This window comes from Penicillium citrinum (assembly GCF_028827155.1).
Source record: "Penicillium citrinum strain IBT 23319 chromosome Unknown utg000002l:1.0-3833315.0:1.0-3834789.0, whole genome shotgun sequence".
Lineage (NCBI taxonomy): Eukaryota > Fungi > Ascomycota > Eurotiomycetes > Eurotiales > Aspergillaceae > Penicillium > Penicillium citrinum.
In genome coordinates, this window is record NW_026622687.1 from 1,318,352 (window position 1) to 1,345,186 (window position 26,835).

A 26,835-nucleotide genomic window follows, 5' to 3' on the forward strand; every position below is an offset into this window, starting at 1 on the left:
GCAACGAGTGTCTCTGAATAGAGATACACTGTTGGCTTTAAAAATAGCAATACTATTCAATTTAGTAGTGCTTAATATATTCATACCTAATTCAGGCATGTATAATACATTATGTATTATATATATAAAGTTTTGGTTTGTTAATATAGCAATTGATCCTTTTATATTGATTTGTTTATTTAGCATTTTGCCCCAACGAACAGTTTGTTTTGTTGGTTTTTTAGCATAAAAATAGTTAATATCACTAATAACAGATACAGTAGCAGCCGTATCAATAACAAATTGACAGATTGGACCAATTTTATAAATAGAATCACCATTTTGGTAGATTAAATTATCTGATATTTTGTTATTATTAATATCAATTTGTTTGTTATTAGTATTTGAGATTGTGCTTACTTCAGCATCAATATCAAGCAACATATTGTCAATATCCATATCAAATTCGTTTTCATTTTGAATAACTGGCTCAGTTTGATCTGATTGGCCTGATTGGCCTGATTGGCCTATTTGGCCAGTATTATTAGTAGGACTGCTATCATTTAATATAGTATTAATGATAGCCTGGTTCCTTTTCTGATTTTCGAGACTGTACTCGGATTTTGGATATTTTGTTTTGTTTGTATTGTTTGTTCTGTCATTCCACCAGGAAGGACGTTTGTCAGGATATAGATAAAAGCATTGATCTGTCATATGATTAGTCATATGGCAATTCTGGCAAAATTTACCTTTATAGGGCTGCTTCTTCCATATTCTGCTATTTGGCCTGAATTTACCATTAGCCCTAAAAGATTTAGGGTTAAGGGTTTTAGGTCTAGGGTTTTTGTTGTTATTCTTTTTGTTAATACTGTTAATAGTATCAACTTCTTTGCCACGTGATTCATCAATCAAGCATTTAACTAATGAATCAAAAGTATAGGCAGCAGGATTATCACGTAATGATTGTGTAATATGTTGAATGAAAGCAGTATAATTGTTATCCAAACTGTTCAATACCCATGCTATTATAACCTGATTAGGTAGTATAATATTTTTGGATATTAAATCATTGATTAGCAACTTGATTTCATTCAGATAGGCCTCCATACTGTCGTAATCGGCCAATGAAATATTAAAGAATTGTTTCAATGTGAGGTATTCGTTGTAAAACCCTTTGGATTATAGATATCTCTTAGGGTTTGCCAAGCCCTAATTGCATTTGTTTCATCCTTTATATACAATAAAGGACTATCCTCACATAGCAGTTTGATGATAGCTAATGCCTTTTTGTTTTTAGCTATCGGTATAGTATTCAAATTGAAATCAGCTGGTAGTTCACCATTTGCTGGCACATTATCAAAACCTAGATCATCTTTAACTAATAGAGCATATGCCCTAATAGCCCAAGTGGTATAGTTGTCAGTGCCACTCAATTTGGTAACCTCTATTTTAGGTAGGGTTGCCATATTAATATATATATCGATAGATATATATATATATATAAAAGGTGATATAATATTATATATATAGATATATATAATATTAGGCTGATATATTATTATATATATATATATAATAATAGTTATTGACAGTATCAAGTTTTGATCTTAGATAAGATTAACTTTCAGATAAGTTTAACCTTAGATAAGATTAACTTTTAGATAAGATTAAACTTTAAAATAAAGTTCAACCTTCCGGTAGAATATCGGATAAATAGCGGAGATATATCGGAGAAACTGTAATTGTTCCTCAACTGGAAAACTATATCACACTATATATATCGTGATATATATTGTAGATATAACTTCACGATTGCCTAAATAGGAAATAGTAGATTAGCAGTAGCAATCCGGGCTCATAACCTGTGAAGACTAGTAGTAGGGATGACTAATAGTCTTAATAGCAGAGGGGAGTAGTCCCAAATAGGAAATTTTCAAATTGTTAAGATTGAAATAAAATAGAGAAGATGGTTCTGATCATCTAGGCCGAGGGGTGATGGCCCTATTTATGTTCTGATCATCTAGGCCGAGGGGTGATGGCCCTATTTATGTTAATTTGATGATAGTGAATAGAATGGTCATTTGACCTGAATTGCCACATAGTGGCAAGTAATGATATCATCATCGGTAGTTGTAGTGAATACTATAGCCGATATACTATACTATAGTATTATATAATATATATAATATAATATTCAGATATATTGGCTTTTTTGTTTTACTATATAATTCAATAGTATTATATTCAGTTTGAATTTATAGTTGATATTGTTAATAAAGTCGAAAAGAATCAATATTATTTTGCCGAGATTTTGCAGAGAAAACAGATTCTTATTTAGTATTCTAATTCTCTCTCTGTTGACTTTTTATACCATTTACAATATAAGAATTCTGAAAACAATTTATAGCGAACAGTTATTCAAAAATTTTTTAGATCAATAGCAGATAGATTGGATTTCAGCAAGATCAGATATATTGATAATATATTGAAGTTGACAGATAATTTTTGTGGATTATAATAGAATCAGTTTATAATCAATTTCAATTTGTTTTTTTTTATAAAGAGATTATCTTGATTATATAGGTATTAAAATAGATAATGTAATCCACGGGCGAATCGGCCACCTAACACAGTTGTATCCTCTATATAATCTTCTACTATCTTTAACCACTTGCCATGCCACCAATTCGATCTCAAAAGACTCAAAAATCCGTCGAACAAAAAGATAGAATTCTATTAGTTGTCAAAGCTATAAAAAATAAGGAAATCTCCTCTATTTGTAAAGCTGTACACTGTTTTGATGTGCTATGCGCTACTCTCCAGAATCAACTATGTGGTTATCAATTTCGATATAAAGTATATACAAATAGTCATAAATTGATTTAATATAAAGAAGAATTGTTTATTGAATAGATATTGTCTATGGATCTATATAGAAATCCTCTCCGGTCAAATATAGCTAAAAATATAGTCAATTTGTTATTTGCAAATTATGGAACAATTTCTTTTCCAACTATTGGTGTTAACTAGATTTCAATTTTTATTAAATATTATAAAAATATAATTGCAAATTGATTTAGCTGTCGATATAACTATCAGAGAATATAATATAAAAATCTGACTATAATTCAGAAATAATTTGATAGTATATAATATATAATAGTTTAATACAATATTGCTGATAAAGATATTTTCAACTTTGATAAGATAGACTTCATAATAGATTTATTGCAACTGCAAAAATTATTATTTGTATAGAATATTGTGGAAAAAAATTAATACTACAATCAGAAAATTGTAAATAAATAATTATAATTGAATCAATCTATGCTCAAAAATAGATATTTCTGCTATATATTATCTTTAAAGATAAAGTCTTTATTGAATTATAGTTTAATAATCTTTTAGATAGTTGGAAAATTGATAAAAGCAAAAATAAATAGACTATTGATAATATTAATCTTAATTGACTAAAAAATTATTTTATTCTATATATTTATAGTTGATCAAAAAGCAAATATAGACTATTTATTTTTGATAATTATAATAGTTATTTAACAATTCAATTTAATCAGATTTGCAAAGAATATAATATTATATTGATTTATATATCTATATATTTATTATATTTACTTCAATTATTTGATATTGATTATTTTATTTCTCTGAAATATATATATAATAGATTTGTAAAAGATCTTATACAAAAAGATATCAATTATATTAACAAACTTGACTTTTTTATAGTATATCCAGATATCTATATTAGAATATTTAAAAATATCTTAATACAAAATAGTTTTAAAATTATAGAATTAATATTTTTTGATTCTATTTCTGTACTTGCAAAGATCAATATCTATATCAAAATATCAATATCTTTTTTTACCCACAGAAACAATTCTTCAGCCGACTTTATATCTATAGCACTATACAACGCAAAACAACTATATCGGCAGATTTTCTTGGTCAAGATACTATTTAAGTATCGATTGCAAAATCTTTCTATATCCACAAAAACAGCAATTGATCAACTGATTAAAAACTGTTATATAGCAATATATAATACATTGTTTTTAGCCAAGGAAAATCGGATTCTATATGTATAACGGTACTAAGATACAAGCTAGTACTTGTTGACTAGGTGAGAGAATAATGGAAGAAGAAGAACAGGAGATCAATTCAATCACTTAGTAGAATATATAGAGAGACTGATTCTTGAAGAATCTTCAAGCAATCAGGATAATACAAGCAAAGTCATTCAACCTTTTCCTCACATACCTTTTTCGAGAAAGAAGTGGTGCCGAATCGGGTTCGAAGCGTGAAGATCAGTAACTTCACCGAAAGAGGTAAGCTCTATGGCTTCACCGTATTATCCTTCAGATCCATTGTCAGGGATCCCGTAACAATATGCTGTAAATGCAAGAAAAAAGCAAAAGCGATCAAGATCGAAATATCAACTATTCTATAATACAGTTCTAAATGCTATAGAGACATATATGTTGATACAGACCAGCCAATATTCTGTTGAAGCTGAAGCTTCAGTCTCCACAGAGATCGCAAATCAGATCAGTATATACCGAATTTGGGTGCCGCCAAGATGCAGTGGATATAGAGTGATAGAACATAAGATAAATAGATGTCCAAAGCAGTAGCTATTAATTTAATTGTGTTTTGTTGGTTATATATATAAATCAAAAATAGTGGTTGTAGTTGGGTGGCCGACTCGCCTGTGGATTATATTAGAGTATATATAATTATATAATAGAGAATTCCAGATAGAGATAAATAGTTGTGTTTTTCTGTTTGAATAAATATATATATATATTTTTATAGAATAGTAATATCTTTTGTTTATATTTTAGTCTCTTTTTTTATATTCTTTTTTTTATGTTTTTGTTTTTTTTTTTCTACTATTATCTATCTTATTCTATCTCTATTTCTTTTATTATAATCTGATATAGCTCTAAATAGATTCGGAGAAATACTTTTCTTTTGTTAAAGATTTCAATCTATCAATATAGCTATTCTGATATTGAATTTCTAGAATAAGAATCTGGATCAACAATCTCTATTCAGTTTTCTGATATTGGTGAATCTTCTCAAGACTTATATTTTATATCTATCAATTGTATTTAAATTAATATTGATTCTATTATTTTTATTTTCTCAATTCAAGATAAGAATATCAATTTGTTTCAATTTGTTCAAATAATATTATCTAATTTTTTTTTCTATTTTAGATTCTGAAGAGAATTTCTCAATTTCAATAAAAGATTTTTGTATTAGTCTATTCTGTATTGTTAATTTTATTGTATTATATAGATTTTTTGGTCTTTGCTTTTATTTTGAATAAATTTCTATATTAAAATATCTTTGATTTCTGTTTCTTTAGATTGGTAGTCTATAAATTTTATCAAGATTTGTAATATTTGTTTGATTTTATAGATTAGTAGTCTCTCAAAAAAGAAAAAATCAAATATTGTTTTTTCTTATTCTGATTGTTATATAAATTAAGATTATTCAAAATACAATAAATATATAAAAAGTTGTCTAATATATTAATTATTATTTATAACTATCTATAGAGATATATATAATTGTGATTGCCTATTAAAATAGATTTGGATTGTTTTTAAATCTTTATTATTTTTGATTTATTATCAAAATTGTATTGAATAATTTTATAAGATAATAGTTGTAACAGGTCAGAACCCGATATAGGGTCATATATACTATATAACTTTGTCATTGTGTTTATCTTTACTCTATATATACTATCGGAATAGAACAATATAGCACCGAAGCTATACCGTATCCAAATCCCGTCAGCCATATATTTATATTTCTTCAAGTTTGACAATAACAATTTGCAGGCAATGCCTTGTTGAAATTAAATCTGGCTTTAGCCCTTCACAATAGTTGTATTTTTAAAGAGTTTTAGAATTCTTTATTTGAATTACTATTTTGAAATAAAGAAAATAGATTTTATTATATATATTTTATTTGTCAAAAACTGTTTACAGATATTGTTATAGAATAGTCGAAATTCAATTAGAAATAATCTCTAAAATATTTGAAAAAAGTAGTATTATTATTATTAGTATTTTTACTATATTATAGAAAACAAAAAATATATTAATTGAATAGAAATCAAATATAATTTTATCGAGATTGTCAGGATTTTGTTGTACTATTATTATATAAATATTCAAGATTATCTGCTGAACCAATATATTATTTTCTAGATATATTTTTTTATATTCTTTTTATATTCTATTCGGAGCCGAATTGTTTAGATAATTGTTTTTTTTTTTTTGGTTTTTTTGTTTCTAATAGATACAAATAATATTATAGATATTATCTATATAAATCTCTGGTTTCTATATATTGTATTTGAAAGACTATTCTTTCTATTTAATATAGAAATAGAATTCTTTTTGTGTTTATTTTTTATCTTAAATTTTTTCAATCTTCTATTCTTTATTTTTGTCTAGATCTGATAATAATAATAGTTTGTCTATTTTTTACTTTATATTCTATTTATTTAAAAAAGAGATAGAAAATATATTATATAATTTTTTATATTTGTCTAATAATTATAGATAATATATTTATAGTCTGATTTGTTTTTGAATATAAAATAGATCAATCTATTGAAATAAAATTTTTTTATTTAATCTTTAAAATAAAAATCTTTGATAAATAGTTTGATTAAATTGTTTTTCTAGAATTCTTTTGAGATATATTTTTTGTTGTAATATTTCTAATATTATTTTTGGAATTTTGTATTATTTTCTGAATTTTTTATATATAATTTGTAGTTATAACAACTACAATTCTACTAAAAATATTTTTGTTTTCTTATTATTTTTACAGAGTTAAAAATTTGGATTGATATTTATAAAAATTTAGAATAGAATTTTTTGGATTATTTGATTTATAGTATTATTGTATATAAATTAAATTGTTTTAAAAAATCAAACTCAATTTATATATTATTTATTTATAAAATAATATAAATAATTTTTTAAAATTTGATTTATTTATTTAGTCTATCTATCTATTTATGAATAGAAAACAGTTGAATATCAAAATTTAATTTTCAAATAGTAATATAGATTTGATCAGAATTTATTAATAAAAATAGATTTTTGATTTGATACAATTCTATCTAGATTTTTATATTCTAATTCAATTTGATTATAAAATAGTTTTATAAATTTAGTAATATTAATTGTAATAAATATAAAAATAAATTAAGAATATTTTGTGAATCTATTAACAATAATAAAAATAATATTAATTATTTTCTTTTGATAATTTATTTTAGATAGTTCTATAATAAAATCTATTATCAATTCTATAAAAAATCTTTGAGAAACAGAGAATAATTGCAATTATTTGCAAAATTGATATTATAGAGCTTTAATTCTTTAATAGATTGTATATAATATAATATAGTTTTATACTTTATTCTGAAATTTTTTTTAATAATATTTCTATTAAAATAGTTTGATTATATAAATTCTTCTGAAATAATCTGCTAAAGAATTATTATATTAGATCTAGATCAATCTAAATTATAGATTGTCAGCAATAAAAATATATAATTTATTAATATAGTAAAGTAATTCTTTTGGATTTATATTTCAATATTTTTCTTTATATTTATTTTTCAATAATATAATCTTTTGTTTACAAATCGTAATATTTTTGAGCTATAATCAAATAACAAGATCTTCTAATTTTTCTGAAATTTTTTTATATAAAATATTTTTTACTGTTATTGCAATCAATATAATTTTAGAAGATATAAATTAAATATAATTCAATTTTTTGTAGATAATTATATTATTTCTCCAATCTGGATCTTCTATAGCAATTACTCTATAAGAATCTATAGATATACTATTAATTTCTATATTCTAAGATATATTTGATTTATAAGAGATTTGAATATTCTCTATATTGATATTGTTCTTAATTCAATTTCTATCAGAATCAGTTTGAGAATAATTTATATAATCAATAATATTATTTCTATTATCTATATTTTGTATTCAATTTGTATAGAAAATATATTCTATATATACAATATTTTTATAGATTGAATTATTGAACAAATTATTAATAGAGTAAATATTTATACTCTGCAATTCTCTATAGATCAATATATCAATTTTTGCTGAATATAAAATATTCTCTTTATATTTCTTTTTGAATAGTCTATTAATTTGAGACAATCTATCAATAGAATTTGTTTTATTGACTTATACAAAATAACAAAATCAAATAGAATCAAATATAGATACTATCTAATTTATTTTCTGTTGATCTTGAACTACTATATAAACAATTTCAAATTGTTATAATCAGATAGAATCTCAATACAATATCTTTTTTTTTCAAAATATTGTTATCAGTATTTAAAAAAATATATAATAGTATATATCTTTTGATCTGAAATAGTATAATTGTATTCTGTAGATATAAACTTTTTCAATCAGAATATAACTAGATATTATATTTTTTTATATAATTAAAATAATATTTCTGCTATATCAAATTCAGAGATATCTATCTCTATACAAATAGATCTCACAGAATCAAAGAATTATAGCAGCAATATTTTTGTAAATATTTTAAATAGAATATAAAATATTTTTGTCTCTCTTTTATTTAGTTGTATAGATTCTGATTTCTTTCTATTTTTATTTTTTTTTCAAAAATTTAGTAAAAAATAAAACAATAAATAAATTATTGATAAAAATTATAGAAATTTAAGAATATCTATATATTATAATAGATTTGAAATAGTTTCTATTTTGAGATAATTTTGATTTATTGTTAATCTATAGCTATTTTTTGTTGATCTATAATAAATTAAAAAAATTCAATCTCAGATTGATAAAATATATATTTAGCAGACTTGGAAAAAACTGGATCTTTTATAGTTTTTCAAATATTTTTCAAAGATAAATTATATATTCTTTGCAGATTCTTAAAAAGGTCAATATATTATCTAGATATATAATATAAATAGTATTTAGTAATTCTGCAAATACTATATAGATATAATTCTAAAATATTATTGAAATATTGATAAAATAAAATAATATAATTATATATTTATAATATCTATAATAAATACAAAATACAGTTTTCTGTTGTTTATTTTTATTGATTCTAATATAGTAATATATATTCTAAATATCTATTTTACTAAAAAGTTTAGTATCTGATAGACAATCAAGAATCTCTAAAATAAAAAATACAGAATATCTGTTTTTAATAGAAACTATATTTAATTCTCAATAATTGATATACAATCAAAAATCTCTATTTTTCTTTGAAATAAACAAAATAAAAATTCTAATAGAATTTATAAAAAATCTGATTTGACTATTTTTTTTTAGATTCTTGTTGAGATATTTTTGTAGAATCTTCAATTCTATTTGCGAAAAAGAATATATAGATTTGTAAAAAAAATATAATATTCTTTTAAAGCTTAATATTGTGATCTATCTCTTTTCTAGATAGTATAATCTGTAAATTCTGTATTTGGAATATATTTTTGTATTCTATAAATTCTAGAGAAATTTGATCTTGATTTATTATCAAATTATATTTATTTTTGCCAGAAAGTATTGAATTATCTTTAGAAAACTAAAAAAATTGTATATATATAGATTCTTTTTCTACAGATTTTACCAAATTGATATATTGTAAATATTTTTATCTTGGATAATTTGTTTTTGAATTATCAACAATTCTGCTATAAAACTAATATAATATAATAGTCTATTAAAATTGTATTAGATAAAAGTACTGAAAATCTGTTAAGTCTTGGATTTTTATCGGTTATAAGACAGAATTGTTTTATAATTTTTTTGATATCTTTTAGATCTATAAGAACAATAGAAATAGTTCAAATACTATAGATAGATATTTATTTGTTTCCAATAGCTTTGAGAATAGATATTATAAATTCTGTTTTCTAAAACTGATATTTTCTTGCAAATTCAATACTAATCAAATCGATCTCTATATATATATCTAGATCTATATATATTTTAATATTATTTTCAATATAGATTGAAATATAAATTTATACAACTATTTCTATTTAAAAATATAAATCTGAATCTGCAGAATCTATTCCGATTCTTTATCTTTTTTTTATCAATTTGTAATTGAATTATTCTTTATTTGTTGGATTTTTGAGATTTGCTGAGCTGTAGAATATTCTGAATATATATAATTTTTTTTGTCTATAGTTATAGCCGTGACTAATCCACCTTACGGAGGAAAGCCCATCCACAGGCATGCGCCCATGGGTGGGCCTCAGTCTAACAACAAAATATTCATTTTTTTATTCAATGCGTTTATACAACTACCACTATGTCTAGAAGTTCTCAATTTGATGAAAATAATGTTATTCGGGTCTGTGAAGCCGCTTATACTGTTGAAATTTATCAGCGCTATTCTATCAATTCAAGGTATCTTATAGGGTTCTCTGGGGATGTATATGCTAGGGTATAGGGCCATAAAAAGATCGAAAAGTGTCTAATATAGTGTTAAATCTATATCAGAAAAAGATTTTGATATATTGGATTGATAGAATGCAAAGGAATAGTATACCAATGATACTGGTTGTTCTACTAGACTGGGCCAATAATGTGTTGGTATACGCTGGATCAGAGCGAAAGATTGGTATAATATCAATGCGATATTAATATAATATTAATATTGAATTATTTATAAATCAAATACTAATCGATATTTGACAATTAGTTTGATTCACAATGGATTTACTGTTTTATATTCTATTTATCTCCAGAATTGAAATTACAATCTATTATCCAAAAGTCTACAGAAGCCAATCGAATGGAGCAGAACAAATTGCTTTTTAAATATATAATATAATAAACTGATCTATATAACAAAAGATTTATCTAATTATCTGCTATACAATTTTGATGAAATTGGCTTTCAATCTAGTAAAGAAGATAATCAAAGAATTATCAGTACTGTTGATAGAAGATTTTGTTTTTCCAATTTCAATATTTCTGAGAATATTACTGTTATTGAATATTGTTCAACTGACAACTGATTGATAGCTTTTTTTATTATATTCAAAGATATATATTCTCTGGAGGACTGACTATGGGAATCTGGTATTCCCGAATATATAGTATTGGATATTTTATTCAATAACTGGATAACAAATAAATTGATATTGAAATAGCTAGATTATTTCAATAAAAGAATAATATCAAGAATTAATAAAGGACAAAAAAGAATATTGTTATTTGATAAATATAATTCTTATATAATTTTCGAATTTCTTTTTAAATATAAAGAATATAATATTATATTATTCAGATTTATACTATATACAATCTATTTTTGCCAGCTATTTGATAATCTATCTTTTCTGAATTATAACTAGTATTTTCGATCTGAAAACAATATTTTGTCTTTTTGGAGTAGTTTAGTATATACAAAAACTGAATTTCTGTTTATTCTGGATCGGATTCGGCGAAAAATTTTATCTAGATATATTTTTCAAAAAGTCTTTGAGAATTATAATATCTTTTCTATAAATAAATTGAAAATATTAAAACAATTTCAAATTTTCAAAGATTCTTTCACTTCAATTACAGATATTTCAATATCTAATTATATCTATTATAGAAAAACAGTATCTCTTATAGAGAATTCTATATTCTCAAATATTCCAAATACTCTATTCAAAAGTATTGAACAGTTTCAAAAAAAATCAAAAAAAAGTATTGATTTAGCAGAGCTGCCAATCAAAAATCAACAGAATCTCAATAAAGTCTTTCAATATAATCTTGATATTTATAAAAAACTCCAAATTGCGGAGGAACAGTTTGCTATTGTACAGAATATTATATCAAATATATACACAGCACAAATTCTGTTGAAACGAACTTGTATACACCGTCAAATTAAATCTCTCAGTGATACAGGGATACTGTCAGCTCGAGATGCCAATTGTTCAATTGAGACAAAATGCGTGAAAGATACCGAGAAGGAGAAATATTGTGAGAAGAGAGAATAGATTAAATATAACGGTTGCCTATCAAAACAATATACTAAGAAGGAAATTCAGGTATAAGAAGAAGCGGAAAAGGTATCTCTACAATGTGGTGACCTTTTTTGGATGGATCCTCTCCCTTGTTAGATAGTTACTGTTATTAAAATAAATATTTTGTTGTTAGACTGATATTGTTGTTAGGCTGAGGCCCACCCGCAGGCTTCGCCTGCGGGTGGGCTATCCTGTAGGTCGATTAGTCACGGATAGTGTTCAATATTGAAGAATCTCTTTCTAGAATCTGAAAACAGATAGCTATCTTGAGAGAAATTTGAATTTACTTTATAATTGATTTTTTGTTATTTCAAAAAATAGAATAAATTGTTATTCTTTTGATTTAATTGGTTTGAGAAATATTTTAGTTGATTATAGTTCTGAAAACAATTAGAATAATTATTATTATTTTTTTTATTATATTTGTATTTTAGATACTATCTCTTTTTGTTTATAAAATACTAGTGTTTCTCAGCAGTATCAATTTATTGTTCTCTTATAATAAAAACCAAATATATATTGTTTTCAATTCTAGTAATAAAATATTGATTCAATTTAGATCAAAATTGTATAATATATTCTTTCTCAGATATAGATACCAGATAATATTTATATAGTTTTTGAGTTGATTATAAAAATTCTATAGACTCTTCTCAAATTTCTGTCAAAACTTATTATACTTAATACAAATATCTCTCTCAAAATTCTATATATCATAGATAAAACTTTGAATCTATTCTAAAAAATATCTCTATATATTTATAATCGAATTATATTATCTTTGAATACAATATAATATCTATTTGTTTCGGCAATAGATATCTAGATACTATATAGTTTTATTGATTTTAGTATTATTTATTTAATAGATATTAGAATTGTTTCTGAAAATTATATTTAGACTATTGATCCAGGATTTCTATTCTTATTATATAAATTTTATAATAAGATCTATAATCTTGATATTCTTGATTCTATTGGATTTCGGATACAAATCAATACCGAAACAGAATAAAAAAATCAATTCTTGTTTAAATTTTTTCTCAAGAAATCTAATATATTTCTTGTTTTCAATTGTCTTTTGAAATTTTTTTTTCTGATATCTCTATTTTCTAAAAATTTACTCAAGAGAATTGAATAATTTATTTTTATTCTTGTCAATCTTATTAGAATCTTCTATTATTGATTCGAGACTGACTTGTCTTATTTGTCCTCGAATTGAGATATCTGGACTAGTTGTTCTATTCTGAACAGTTTCTTCTATATCGATCTCAGATACCAGTTCAATCTCGGGCTCAGAGATAGAATCGGATTGGATACAAATCAAATACAATCTCTATCAAATTATCAATACAATTTCAGTGGAGATCTCAGAATTAGCAGTAGAATTGCAACAGATCAAGAATAGTATTATCCTTCTCAAAAAGTTAAAGAAGAAGAATCAGGATTATAATAGTACTAAAATACAAACTAGTATTTGTTGACTAGATAAGAGAATAATAGAAAAAAAAACAGAAGATCAATTCAATCACTTAGTAAGATATACAGAGAGACTGATTCTTGAAAAATCTTCAAGCAATCAGAATAATATAAACAAAGTTATTCAATCTTTTCCTCATATATCTTCTTCGAGGAAGAAGCGGTGTCGAATCGGGTTCGAAGTATAAAGATCAGTAACTTTACCGAAAGAGATAAGCTCTATAGCTTTACTGTATCATCCTTCAGATCTATTGTCAGGGATCCTGTGACAAGAATATTCTGAATATATATAATTTTTCTGTCTATAATTATAGTATTTGATATTGAAGAATTATTTTCTAGGGTCTGAAAACAGATAGCTATCTTGAGAAAGATTTGAATCTATCCTATAGTTGATTCTTTGTTATTTTGAAGAATAAAATAAATTGTTGCCTTTTTGATTTGATTGATTTGAGAATTATAGTTCTGAAAACAATTAAAATAGTTATTGTTGTTTTTTTTTATTATATCTGTATTTTAGATATTGTCTCTCTTTGTTTATAAAATATCAATATTTCTTAGTAGTATCAATCTATTATTTTTTTATAATAGAAACTGAATATATATTGTTTTCAACTCTGATAATAAGATATTGATTCAATTTAGATTAAAATTGTATAATATATTTTTTTAAATATATTTTTTTAAATACAAATATCAAATGATATTTACAATTTTCGAGTCAATTATAAAAATTCTATAGATTCTTCTTGAATCTCTATTAAAATTTATTGTATTCAATATAAATATCTCTCTCAAAATTCTATATATTATAGATAAAATTTTGAATCTATTCTAAGAAATATTTCTATATATTTATAATTGAATTATACTATTTTTGAATATAATATAATATCTATTTATTTTGGCAGTAGATATCTAGATACTATACTATTTTATTGATTATAGTATTATCTATTTGATATATATTAGAATTACCTTTGAAAATTATATTTAGACTATTGATCTAGAATTTCTGTTTCTATTATATAAATTTAATAATAAAATTTGTAATTTTGATATTCTTGATTCTATTGAATTTCACTTATAAATCAATACTGAAATAGAATAAAAAAATCAATTCTTATTCAAATTCTTTCTCAAGAAATTTAATATATTTTTTGTTTTTAATTATTTTCTAAGATATTTTCTTCTGATATCTCTATTTTCTAAAAATTTGCTTAAAAAATCGAATACTTTATTTTTATCTTTATCAGTATTACTAAAACTTCTGCTATTGATTCAAGACTGATTTATCTTATTTGTTCTTGAATCAAGATATCCAGACTAATTGTTCTGTTCTGAATAGCTTTTTTTGTATCGAACTCGGATACTGATTCAATTTTGGACTCAAAGATAGAATCGGATCAGATACAAATCAAGCACAATCTCTGCCGAGTTATCAATACAATTTTAGTAAAGATTTTAGAATCAGTAGTAGAATTGTAACAGATCGAGAGTATTATTATTCTTCTTAGATAGTCAAAGAAAAAGAATCAGAATTGTAATAGTACTAAAGTACAAACTAGTATTTGTTGACTAGATAAGAGAATAATAGAAAAAAAAATAGAAAATCAATTCAATTATTTAATAGAATATACAAAAGAGACTGATTCTTGAAGAATCTTCAAGCAATCAGAATAATATAAGTGAAGTCATTCAATCTTTTTCTTATATATTTTCTTCGAGGAAGAAACAGTATCAAATCGGGCTCGAAGTGTAAAGATCAGTAACTTTACTGAAAGAGATAAGCTCTATGGTTTCACTGTATCATCTTTCAGATCTATTGTCAGGGATCCTGTGACAGATTCTCAATCTGATACAATTTTCTCTGGATTTCTATATTCTAATTAAATTTGATTATAAAATAGTTCTATAAATTCAATAATATTGATTGTAATAGATATAGAGATCAAAAATATTTTGTGAATCTATTGATAATAACAAAAATAGTATCAATTTTTTTTGATAATCTATTTCAGATAGTTTTGTAATAAAATCTATTATTAATTCTGCAAAAAATCTTTGAGAAATAGAGAATAATTGCAACTATCTATAAAACTGATATTATAGAAGTTTGATTTTTTGATAAATTATAAATAATACAATAAAATTTTGTATTTTATTCTGAAATTTTTTCAATAGTATTTCTATTGAAATAGTTCAATTATATAAATTCTTTCAAAATAATCTGCTAAAAAATTATTATAATAGTTCTATATCAATCTAGATTATAGATTGCCGACAATAAGAATATAATCTATTAATATAATAGAATAAATTTTTTGAATTTATATTTCAATATTTCTTTGTTTTTTGATAATACAATCTTTTGTTTATAAATTGTAATATTTTTGAACTATAATTGAACAACAAAATCTTCTAGTTTTTCTAAAAATTTTTTATATAAAATATTTTTACTACTGTTACAGTCAATATAATTCTAGAAAATATAAATTGAATATAATTCAATTTTTGTAGATAATTATATTATTTCTCTAATCTGGATTTTCTATAGCAATTATTCTTTAAAAATCTATAGATATATTATTAATCTCTATATTTTGAAATATATTTGATTTATAAAAATTTGAGTATTCTCTATATTAATATTGTTTCTAGTCCAATTTTTATTAAAATCAGTTCAAAAATAATCTATATAATTAATAATATTATCTTTATTATCTATATTTTATATTTGATTTATATAGAAAATATATTCTATATATATAATATTTTTATAGACTAGATTGTTAAACAAATTACTAATAAAATAAATATCTATATTCTGCAATTCTCTATAGATTAATATATCAATTTTTATTGAATATAAAATATTTTCTCTATATTTTTTCTCAAATAATCTATTAACTGCAAATAATTCTTAAATAATTATTATTATTTCAAATATGAATTAATTACAAAAAAATTCAATATTTTCTCAACAGAAAAAAATTTCTTGACTCCAGAAATTTGAGACAATCTATTGACAGAATTTGTTTTATCTGATTGATACAAAATAACAAAATCAAATAGAATCAAACATAAATACTATTTGATTTGTCTTCTATTGATCTTGAATTACTATATAAACAATTTCAAATTATTATAATCAGAGAGAATTTTAATATAGTATCTGCTTTTTTTGAGATATTATTGCCAGTATTTAAAAAATCAAATATAGTATATAATTTTTGATCTGAGAAAATATAATTATATTCTATAAATATAAATTTTTCCAATTAGAATACAATAAGATACTATATTTCTTTATATAACTAGAATAATATTTCTATTATATCAAATCTGGAGATATCTATTTCTATATAAATAGATTTTACAGAATCAAAGAATTATAATAATAGTACTTTTGTAAATATTTTGAATAGAGTGCAAAATATTTTTTTTATTCAATTATATAGAGTCTAGTTTTTTTATTTTTTTTTTTTTCAAAAATTCAATAAAAGATAAAATAAATAATAAATAATCTTGAATAAATTATCAATATAAATTATACAAATTCAGAAATATTTATATATTATAATAGATTCAAAATAGTTTCTATCTCAAAATAGTCTTAGTTTCTTGTTGATCCATAATTATTCTTTGTTAATCTATAATAAATTCAAGAAATTCAATCTCAGATTGATAGAATATATATTTAGTAGATTTTATAAAAAACTAGATTTTTTATAATTTTCTAAATATTTTTTGAAGATAAATTGTATATTCTTTGCAGATTTTTGAGAAGATCAATATATTATCTAGATATACAATTCAAATAATATCTAATAATTCTATAAATATTGTATAAATATAATTCTGAAATATTATTGAAATATTGACAAAATCAATAGTATAATTATATATTTTATATTTATTATAGATACTCTGAATATTATATTATATATATTATATAATACTATAGTATAGTATATCGGCTATAGTATTCACTACAACTACCGATGATGATATCATTACTTGCCACTATGTGGCAATTCAGGTCAAATGACCATTCTATTCACTATCATCAAATTAATATAAATAGGGCCATCACCCCTCGGCCTAGATGATCAGAACCATCTTCTCTATTTTATTTCAATCTTAACAATTTGAAAATTTCCTATTTGGGACAACTCCCCTCTGCTATTAAGACTATTAGTCATCCCTACTACTAGTCTTCACAGATACTATAAATATAATTTTCTATTTTTTGTTTTTGTTGATTTTAATACAATAATATATATTCTGAATATCTATTTTACTAAAGAATTTAGTATCTAATAGATAGTCAAGAATCTCTAAAATAAAAAATAAAAATATTAATTTTTAATAGAAATTTTGTTTAATCTTCAATAATCAATATATAATTAAAGATTTTTATCTTTTCTTGAAACAAACAAAATAGAAATTCTGATAGAATTTAAAGAGAATCTGATTCAATTATTTTTTAGATTCTTATCAAAATATTTTTATAGAATTTTCAATTCTATTTGCAAAAGAGAATATATAGATTTATAAAAGAATATAATATTTTTTTAAATCTCAATTTTATAGTCTGTCTTTTTTCTAGATAGTATAATATATAAATTCTATATTTGAAATATATTTTTGTATTTTGCAAATTCTGAAAAGATTCAATCTTGATTTACTATTGAATTATATTTATTTTTATTGAGAAATTGTAACGGGTCAGAACCCGATATATAGGATCACGTGTACCACGTGACCTTGTCGTCGTGTTTACCTTTTACCCCAGATGCTGTCGGAACGGAACAATACAGCACCGAAGCTGCACCGTATCCAAATCGCATCGGCCACTGTATTTACATTTCTTCAAGTTTGACAATAACAGTTTGTAGGCAACGCCTTGTTGAAATTAAACCTGGCCTTAGCCCTTCACAATGATTCTAAAAACAATTAGAATAGTTATTGTTGTTTCTTTTATTATATTTAGATTATTGATCCAGAATTTCTATTTTTGTTATATAAATTTGATAATAAATTTTATAATCCTAATATTCTTGATTCTATTGAATTTCAGATATAAATTGATACTGAAATAGAATAAAAGAATTAATTTTTATTTAAATTTTTTTTCAAGAAATCTAATATATTTCTTGTTTTTAATTGTCTTAAATATCTTCTTCTGATATCTTTATTTTTTAAAAGTTTGCTCAAAAAAATTGAAAATTTTATTTTTATTCTTATCAATTTTATTAGAATCTTCCACTATTGATTTGAGACCGATTTGTCTTATTTATTCTCAAATTGAGATATCCAGATTAATTGTTCTATTCTGAACAGCTTTTTCAGTATCGATCTTAGATATCAATTCAAGCTCAGATTCAGAAATCGGATCAGATCGAATACAAATCGAATACAATCTCTGCTGGATAATCAGTACAGTTTCAGTAGAGATCTTAGAATCAACAGTAGAATTGCAACAGATTGAGAATACTATTATTCTTCTCAGATAATCAAAGAAAAAGAATCAGAATTGTAACAGTACTAAAATACAAGCTAGTATTTATTGACTAGATAAGAGAATAATAGAAGAAAAAGAACAGAAAATCAATTCAATTATTTAGTAGAATATACAGAGAGACTAATTTTTGAAGAGTCTTCAAACAATCAAAATAATATAAGTAAAGTCATTCAATCTTTTCCTCACATATCTTCTTCGAGAAAGAAGCAGTGTCGAATCGGGTTCGAAGCGTGAAGATCAGTAGCTTCACCGAAAGAGGTAAGTGTAATGGGTTAGACCCGCTTCATACTATATGGCTGTGCCATATAGTCTTTCCCCATACACTCTTGTTCTGCCACTGTCTTATATATATTGTTTCCATTGTTCTTCTGCTTGTTCCACTCCTTCTCTTCTGCAAGCTTTTTGTAGACAGCATGTCGGCATAGTCAGTATTGAATCAATTTGGCCATAGCCCTTCACAGTAAGCTCTATGGCTTCGCCGTATCATCCTTCAGATCCGTTGTCAGGGATCCCGTGACAATTATAATTGATTTTTTTTTTTTAAATTTTGATATTTATTTTAGATAGCTGATAATTGACTAATAAGATAAAAAGTGTTTTAATTATTTATAATCTATTTAGATCTACTTATATTTTGATTTTTAATATATTTCTGTTTGAATTCAGTTTGGCTAAAAAATTTTTACTATTTCAATCTAATTTTTCTATATCACCAAAAATTCAGAATATTGAAATAAAATTATATATATACTAATTTGAATAGCTCTATTCAGTCACTATTGGAAAAAATTATATAACAGATTAGAATATATTGAAATTGAAACAAAAATAGTATAAAGATACTATATCGTCTATCTAGATATATATATATATATATATTGAAAACCAAATAGAAAATAGTATTTTTGATAATTAACTATAGTTAACAGATTAATTACATTACAATCAAAATTATTGACATAAAATAATGCAAAATAGTCACCACTTTTGAGCGGGTTGAGCATGCTTATGAGCACCCCAGCTCATGAGATAAACGGCTCATGATAAGCCGGCCTTTCAAAAAACCGCTCATGAGCATGCTCATTCCCAGGTCTAGTATTTTCTTATATTAAAAACAAATATAACTCAATATTGAATCAAAATTGAATTTTTTTCAGAGTTTACAAAATATATAATATAATTTAGACTCAAAATTTGTAAATTATATTTTCAATCATACTATAAAGAATGCCTTGAACGCAGGAATCGGGACCGAAGCGGCAATCGGGAGGGTTGCAGTAACCTTGGCGACTGCTTTTCTCCCTACCCTCCCTCTGTCTCGAGGATGGATATCCCTCCTTCATAATTCATCCGGTCTATGTGAGCCGCAACCAATATTAGATCCAACGTCGCCCTGTCTGAATTACGCCAACCGGTGCACAAGAGCCGAAGCCTTTCGCCGAGTTATCCCTCAAATCTAGCCAAACGGTTCCATCAATAAACAAATCTCGACGTATTCGTCGTCGCGACAAGGCTTCATCCACCCCGATCGAGGCGTTACTACTATCCAATGCTCATGTTCTCCACGATTGAACAGCTATCAGTAAATCATCCATTCTTAATTTACCAATATAACCATAGAAGCACGAAGCACGTGAATGAGTGGACCAAAACCATATGGTCACGTTGAATTCTCGTAGGGCCAGAGTGAATTATTCTAGGCTCCACGACCTTCAAGCCCTTCAGTTTGTATCTTTGTGGTTAATTCCTTTGTTCTAGAACATTACCACCTTTTGGATAGGCGCATCAATCCCCAAGGGAAAAGAAATTAGTTTCACAATTCGGTCGAGTCGATCGATGCGAATGAAGTGGAGACGAAGATTATGATTTACAGTCGAGCTTTCCGTGGTTCAGTCAAATGCTTCGTACTGTCGTGCAAACATATCACGAGGCCAAGTCATGGATAGGAGAACAGCGAAAAAGTATAAACCATTCCTTTGGAATATTTTTGCTGCCCGATCGTGAGATCTTTGGTCTAATGGTTGCTTTAGCTGATGCGATCTCCTTGTCTTTGGATATTTAGGATTTTCAAGCTGATATTCATGGAGAAAAGGAATGACTCGTGGATAATTGAATGGTTTGTGACCGCTGACAGCATCTGCTATTTTTGATTAATGCTGGCTATGTAAAGTTCTGTAATAATGACTTGCCGGTTTATAGAAAGTATATAAGGCGTGGAAATCGGTCTAATTTCTCTACTTCAAAATTCCAATACATGCAGTACCGAACAGAGCATGAGTACCCTCAGAGTCTGCAAGCTTTATACCCCAGTACCTATTAACTATATCAAGTTTCGCATGTAGACGTCTCTGAGCTGCTTGAAATAGAGAATGCTGCCGTAGATCAGGTCGCCTTTCCAAATATCCCAGTGCAGATCTTAGGCGATACAAACGGCTTGGAGGACAAGACCAGGGTGATCTGTCCTGGGATTCAGCATCGATGATGTCAATCATCATATTTGTGGCCGTTTCCAGTGCCGCGTTCGACTTTTCAATCCGAGATAACCACCAGACATCGCCACTTTCTATTATATGAGGCCTCTTTGCCAGAATATGCTCATTCACAAGGAACAGGCCCCTAAGCAGCATTGATTAGTACCCCACCATCAATAATGTTCAGTTGTATATGAGTATTATGAAGCTACACTAACCTGATCACGATTGCCACAGTCCCGCAGAATATATCGTGGCTTGTGGGAAGTTGACTCATGATATTTATAGCAAAGCATTGGAGTATTTCATCAATTTTAGCCAATTGGGTAAGCTGTAGTTCTCCGTTTTCCACTCGCATGATCTGATGAATTTGATCCAAAATCCAGATTCCCTGCGCAGACCAAGCCTGCGGTCCAATTTCTCCCCATACAGAAGAGTAAATGGAAGCAGGCCTGAAATGTGGTGGATCCTTAAGATCCAATGTATTTGGTTCAACTGGAAGGATGAAATCAATGCTTGGTATGGAGGCGGAAAAAGGCAAACTTTTGTTTGATGGGGTCATTTCACAAAAACTTAATCTTCAAGCAACCGCCAAATTTTCAGTATCGCCAGATCATAAAAGAAAAACGCTTTGGGGAAAATTCAACTCACTCACCTTTCATATATAAGTATTGCCCACCATGTATTAATTCCTTCTTTCCATAATTGCCCCTCCCCATGGGCATAGATCAACCGGGGAAGATTTGCATCATATCCCATATTTGCACAGCCAGAAAGTGATTGAAATGCTGTGTCTGGCATTCCACAGGAATACTCATAGACAGCAAGAACAATACCAGCCTGAATGAGCATTATGTCTGGAGGGTCTTGAGTAGTGAGTTTAGTAACTTGATTGAAAAGTAATTTTGTAGTGGTGTAGAGAGTTGTTTGGTCGGGTCCTGCGGGCGAGCTACTTGGTGTTATCTGATGGAATGTAATCAAACAGATAGCCAAGAGCAGAATGGAAAACCCCATTTGAGGGACAGTGTCTGGGAGTCTAGAAATTCCATCTTGAACTCGGGCGACACTAATACCAGGAATAAAATGCGAGATTCCGTGGAAGAACTGCTCAGCGATCTCATCAGGGAGCCGACCAGTCGCATAAATAATACGCAGTACAGACATATACAGTAATTGATGTCCATACTCAGTTTCCACCGGCGGATTCTGTGAGAGATAACTGGAGAGATCTCTGGATACTAGTGCGTCCGTTTGGAGAGTAGAAGAAATAAATTTATACTGGAAGTCGGAGGCGACAAAATATTTCGTAGTATCAAGATGATGAGGTAGGCCATTTTTAAAGTGTTTAAAAAAGACACCGGGTCCGGTGTATCCGAGCTGGTCTGTCGAAAGCGTAGATTCGATTGGAGAGCGTTGGTTAGCCATGAGTGCAGGCGCCAGTGCTCGAGGAAGTTTAGCTCGAGGGGGTTCAATAACAACGTCACGCGTCCTATATCCACAGCAGTTTCGCTTAGATTGGATACAACTGTTGAGTATATCAGTTTAGTTTAAAATCATCTCTTTGAGCACCATTCCGGCAGCGCAGGGGCGAGAAAACATACCGCTGGCATAATGGCTTGCCTTCGTCGCACTTCACTCGCCGTAACCTGTACACTTTCAGGCTGATGAAGCACAGGCACCCTGTATATCAACTTACTTGCAAGTAATGCAGCCAGTCCGCACTTTGGGTTTAGAGGCGCGTCGGCTTTTATGAGTTGCAAGGGGGGGAAACTTGGTCCTTTGAAGCCATCTTAAATCACAAATAGGACAGAATTGCCCACAGTAGATTAATGTTAAAATGGGAGTTCAAATACCCCATCCTCTGGGGAATAAATTTCAGAGCCTATGAGAGAGGGTGTAGACAGGCTGAATTGCTTTTGAACAAGGTCTTACAGTGTCTATGGTGGGAGCAGAGTGTAGATTCCACCAAATTCTTACTAATCGAAAATCGATTCATCATCCATTCCAGCTGTATCTAAATAGGCAATTGGTCCCAAATCATCAACAAAGGGTTTTTTATCATATTAGTAGTGCAGCTATCTTACAAAGGATACAATTATTGTCTTGAACAACAGAACTCGATTGTCTGTTATCTACTGCAAATATAAGAAACAGATTTTAACTAGAAGCTGTCGATTTCCAATCTAGGTCAATGCATTTTAAAGAGAAAACTAGCTGTGTTGGGTCAGAAATTGTAAGCTTACCCTTTCGCTTTTGACTACATTGCTGACCAGCAGCTATTCCGGAGATAATTGCGCTTGGCTGGTCATTTTCAGTGTCAGACTGTATAAAGATGCACTAAAAGACATACTCTCCCAGCAAAAATACCAAGTGATCCAGGCTAAATTTAAAGTTCTGGCCCAAATAACGTTATTATTTCCCTTGTTAATCCTTCATGTTAGTAGACTCATAAAGATAATGACGTACCATCAACACGAGTGGTCACTGAAAGCGGCCTCTGAACTGTGAGTGACATCGCTGACGAGACTTCGTAATTTCGAACCAATCACATCAATTTAGGAAAGCTGTCCTTTGGCCAAGTTTTCCAAACGGGGTCACCATAGGCACAGCTTGATTGCTTTAGGCCTCCAAATTTCTCCACAACTGGTGGGGCGAGGCTCTGAATTTGCGCCTTTTGACAATTTTTTATAATGAAGTGTAAATTGAAAAAAAGAAATCTGCTCAGCCCTTCAAGGAAAATGTGCCTAAACTGAGTAATTTGCTGCGGCCTTCCCAATACAAGTATCTTTTCTAGGTAGATAATTATAGCCACTCTTCACCAGATCATTCCACTCATTGTGAATGTCAAATTAGGACGAATCTTTGGCATCATAGCTACATAGCTAATTTAAAATGGGTGAATTGATACGTAGCGATCCAAACTGGGCATATAGCTAGTTATCCAAACCATATTCATCAATCAAAATATCAGCACATGTTGCTCCAGTCACATAAGCAGTGGCCTGAGTGTGGTTGTTCGTAAGAACGGGCAATACACTCAGGTCAGCCACGCGTAGATTTTCCACCCCAAAAACTCGGAAGTGACTGTCGACAGCAGCGTCGTTGGCACCATATTTGCCCATCTTCATGGTTCCTGTCATGTGCCAACTGGATGAAAGGTTGTCTTTCCAAAACTGAAGAATGTCCTCATCGGACTCGGATGCTGGTGCCATGATTGTCGAGACGGTATCCTTAGCAAAAGAATGGCACTTAGAAAGGTCCCACAAATGACGATAGATCTCAATACATGCTCGACGATCGAATGGATGTTCGAGGAATTTGGGATTGAATGAAAGCGGCTCATCTGGGTCGGAGGACTGCAATCGCACCTCCCCAACTGATTGCTCGTTCATTAAGAAGACAGACAGACAGATGTAACTGTAATCTTGGAAGAGCTGCGGAATAGTGAAATGCACCGGGAAATGGCTAATGATCTCGTAATGAGGAATCTTCTCACAATTCATAAAATTTTGGACATGTTGGGGTAAGTCCTTGAACTCTCCAGAGGATGTTATTCGGTCAGATTTGAACCAGCCAATCCCGAGTTGGCAGCCATAACGTGCCCAAGGGCCGGTGCCGTCTTTTCTCCATTGCTTCATTGCTGCCTCCATGGCTACTGGGTCTTGGTAAAAATCATTTCTGTCGTTGGTTTGGGGGTTTCGTGCCACGATAAGAGGGGCAAAGATGTGGTCACGGAGTCCTTTGCCCACAGCTGGCAAATTATGATTGATTGCAATGTTGAACTTGCTAAGGTCTTCTGCTGGACCGATCCCAGAATGCATCAATATCTTGGGTGTTTCAAGTGATCCTGCAGACAGAATGATCTCTTTCGAGGCAAAATCTGCAATGATTCATGAGTTCTTCTAGAAATCAGAATAACGAGCACTTCGACAGAACCCACATGTTTTGCCATTAGTCTCAGCTGCGACAACTTTGTTTTTGTCCATTATAACGCGTTGAACCGGACTATCGGGGATTATTGTCAGATTGTCCGATGCTTCGAACAATAAATCAGCAGCGGTTGATCGTATTCCCTTGGAAGCAGAATTGATACAAAGACCGAACCCTAGTGGATTACCTGAGTTGTGATCAAAATTCCGCTGCACTCCAGCTTCTTCAAAAGCATCCAGTACCATTGTTAGATCTGAATCCCAGTCTTTGGCGTAACCGACACGCAAGCAACCGTTGTTGCCATGATTCGTAGATTCAGGCTGAACATACTTCTGTCTTTCTGTTAAATCCATTGTGCCAGCAAAAGTTTCCAAATTTTTGAACCTCCTCTGCATCTTGTTCCAAGAAAATTCATCATTGTCGACTTCAGCTGCCCATAGGTCATAGTCATCTTGTGACCCGACAGTATAGACACCAAAATTTATCGCAGAGCCACCTCCGAGCCCCTTACCCCGAGAGTAATCGAGTTGACGGCCGTTACAATGCTCCTGTGGGGTTGTTTGGGATTCCCAATTCAGATTCTTCTCCATGAAAGTTTTCCAGCGCTTCCCATCTACCCGCAGAGATTTGTCCTCATTCCGCCCACCAGCTTCTAGGAGCAATACGGTCGGTTTCTTGGCTGACCTCGCCAAAGATGCAGCCAGTGTACATCCAGCTGGGCCGCCTATGGTTTGTCAGACAGTTGATAGACAGCGATTATGGGAACTAAACATATACATACTACCAACGATTATGAAATCGTATGATCGCTCATGAGCCATTTTGGACCATCAATTTTTTCTTGTAGACAGTGAAATTCTTACAATAATATGCTGATTAGACTGAATGGCCTCTTTCATAGAACTGGGCACTGTTGAGTGGCATAGGAGGTATTTCGAAGTCAGACTAACCTTCTTTTATAGTTTAATCAATTCAAGTAAAAAATTTCTGCCGTAGCTAAAAGTGACACGGCCGAGATTTGGGCAAATTTCAGTTGAGACTTTCAACTCTCAAAGATCGAATGGGTGGCAAAAGCTTGCAAATTCGATAAATGAAGTTGGAAGCAGTAATAATGTTGTGCTCTAGGATCAACTCGTTTAAGTTGATAGTAAAGTAATGATTCATGATCAGGCCCAGTCCGCATTTGCTAGGTAGCCGGTCGGGGTCCAATACTTGTTCTAGAGTACGAATATTTTCCAACTTTCAAATGGGTTGGGGCCGATCATGGGAAACTTTGCGCAGACAAAAATTTCCAAAGTGCAGCTTCGGAAATTCACTGGTTTCTGGTGTCT

At 28.1% G+C, this 26,835-nt stretch overlaps 2 protein-coding genes across 2 annotated transcripts; one reads left to right on the forward strand and one right to left on the reverse strand.

Moving 5' to 3' along the window:
• Nucleotides 1–2,655: 2,655 nt before the first annotated feature.
• On the forward strand, nucleotides 2,656–3,009 carry N7469_002324 (uncharacterized protein; the record flags this gene model as incomplete). The annotated part of the gene is made up of 2 exons (XM_056641244.1): nucleotides 2,656–2,835; nucleotides 2,893–3,009. 2 exons carry the CDS (start codon nucleotides 2,656–2,658, stop codon nucleotides 3,007–3,009), a joined length of 297 nt encoding a protein of 98 aa, XP_056503738.1.
• Nucleotides 3,010–24,507: 21,498 nt separating this feature from the next.
• Nucleotides 24,508–26,325, reverse strand: N7469_002325 (GMC family oxidoreductase; the record flags this gene model as incomplete). The annotated part of the gene is made up of 3 exons (XM_056641245.1): nucleotides 24,508–25,454; nucleotides 25,494–26,228; nucleotides 26,286–26,325. The coding sequence occupies 3 exons, from the start codon at nucleotides 26,323–26,325 to the stop codon at nucleotides 24,508–24,510; spliced, it is 1,722 nt and encodes a 573-aa protein (XP_056503739.1).
• Nucleotides 26,326–26,835: the final 510 nt, after the last annotated feature.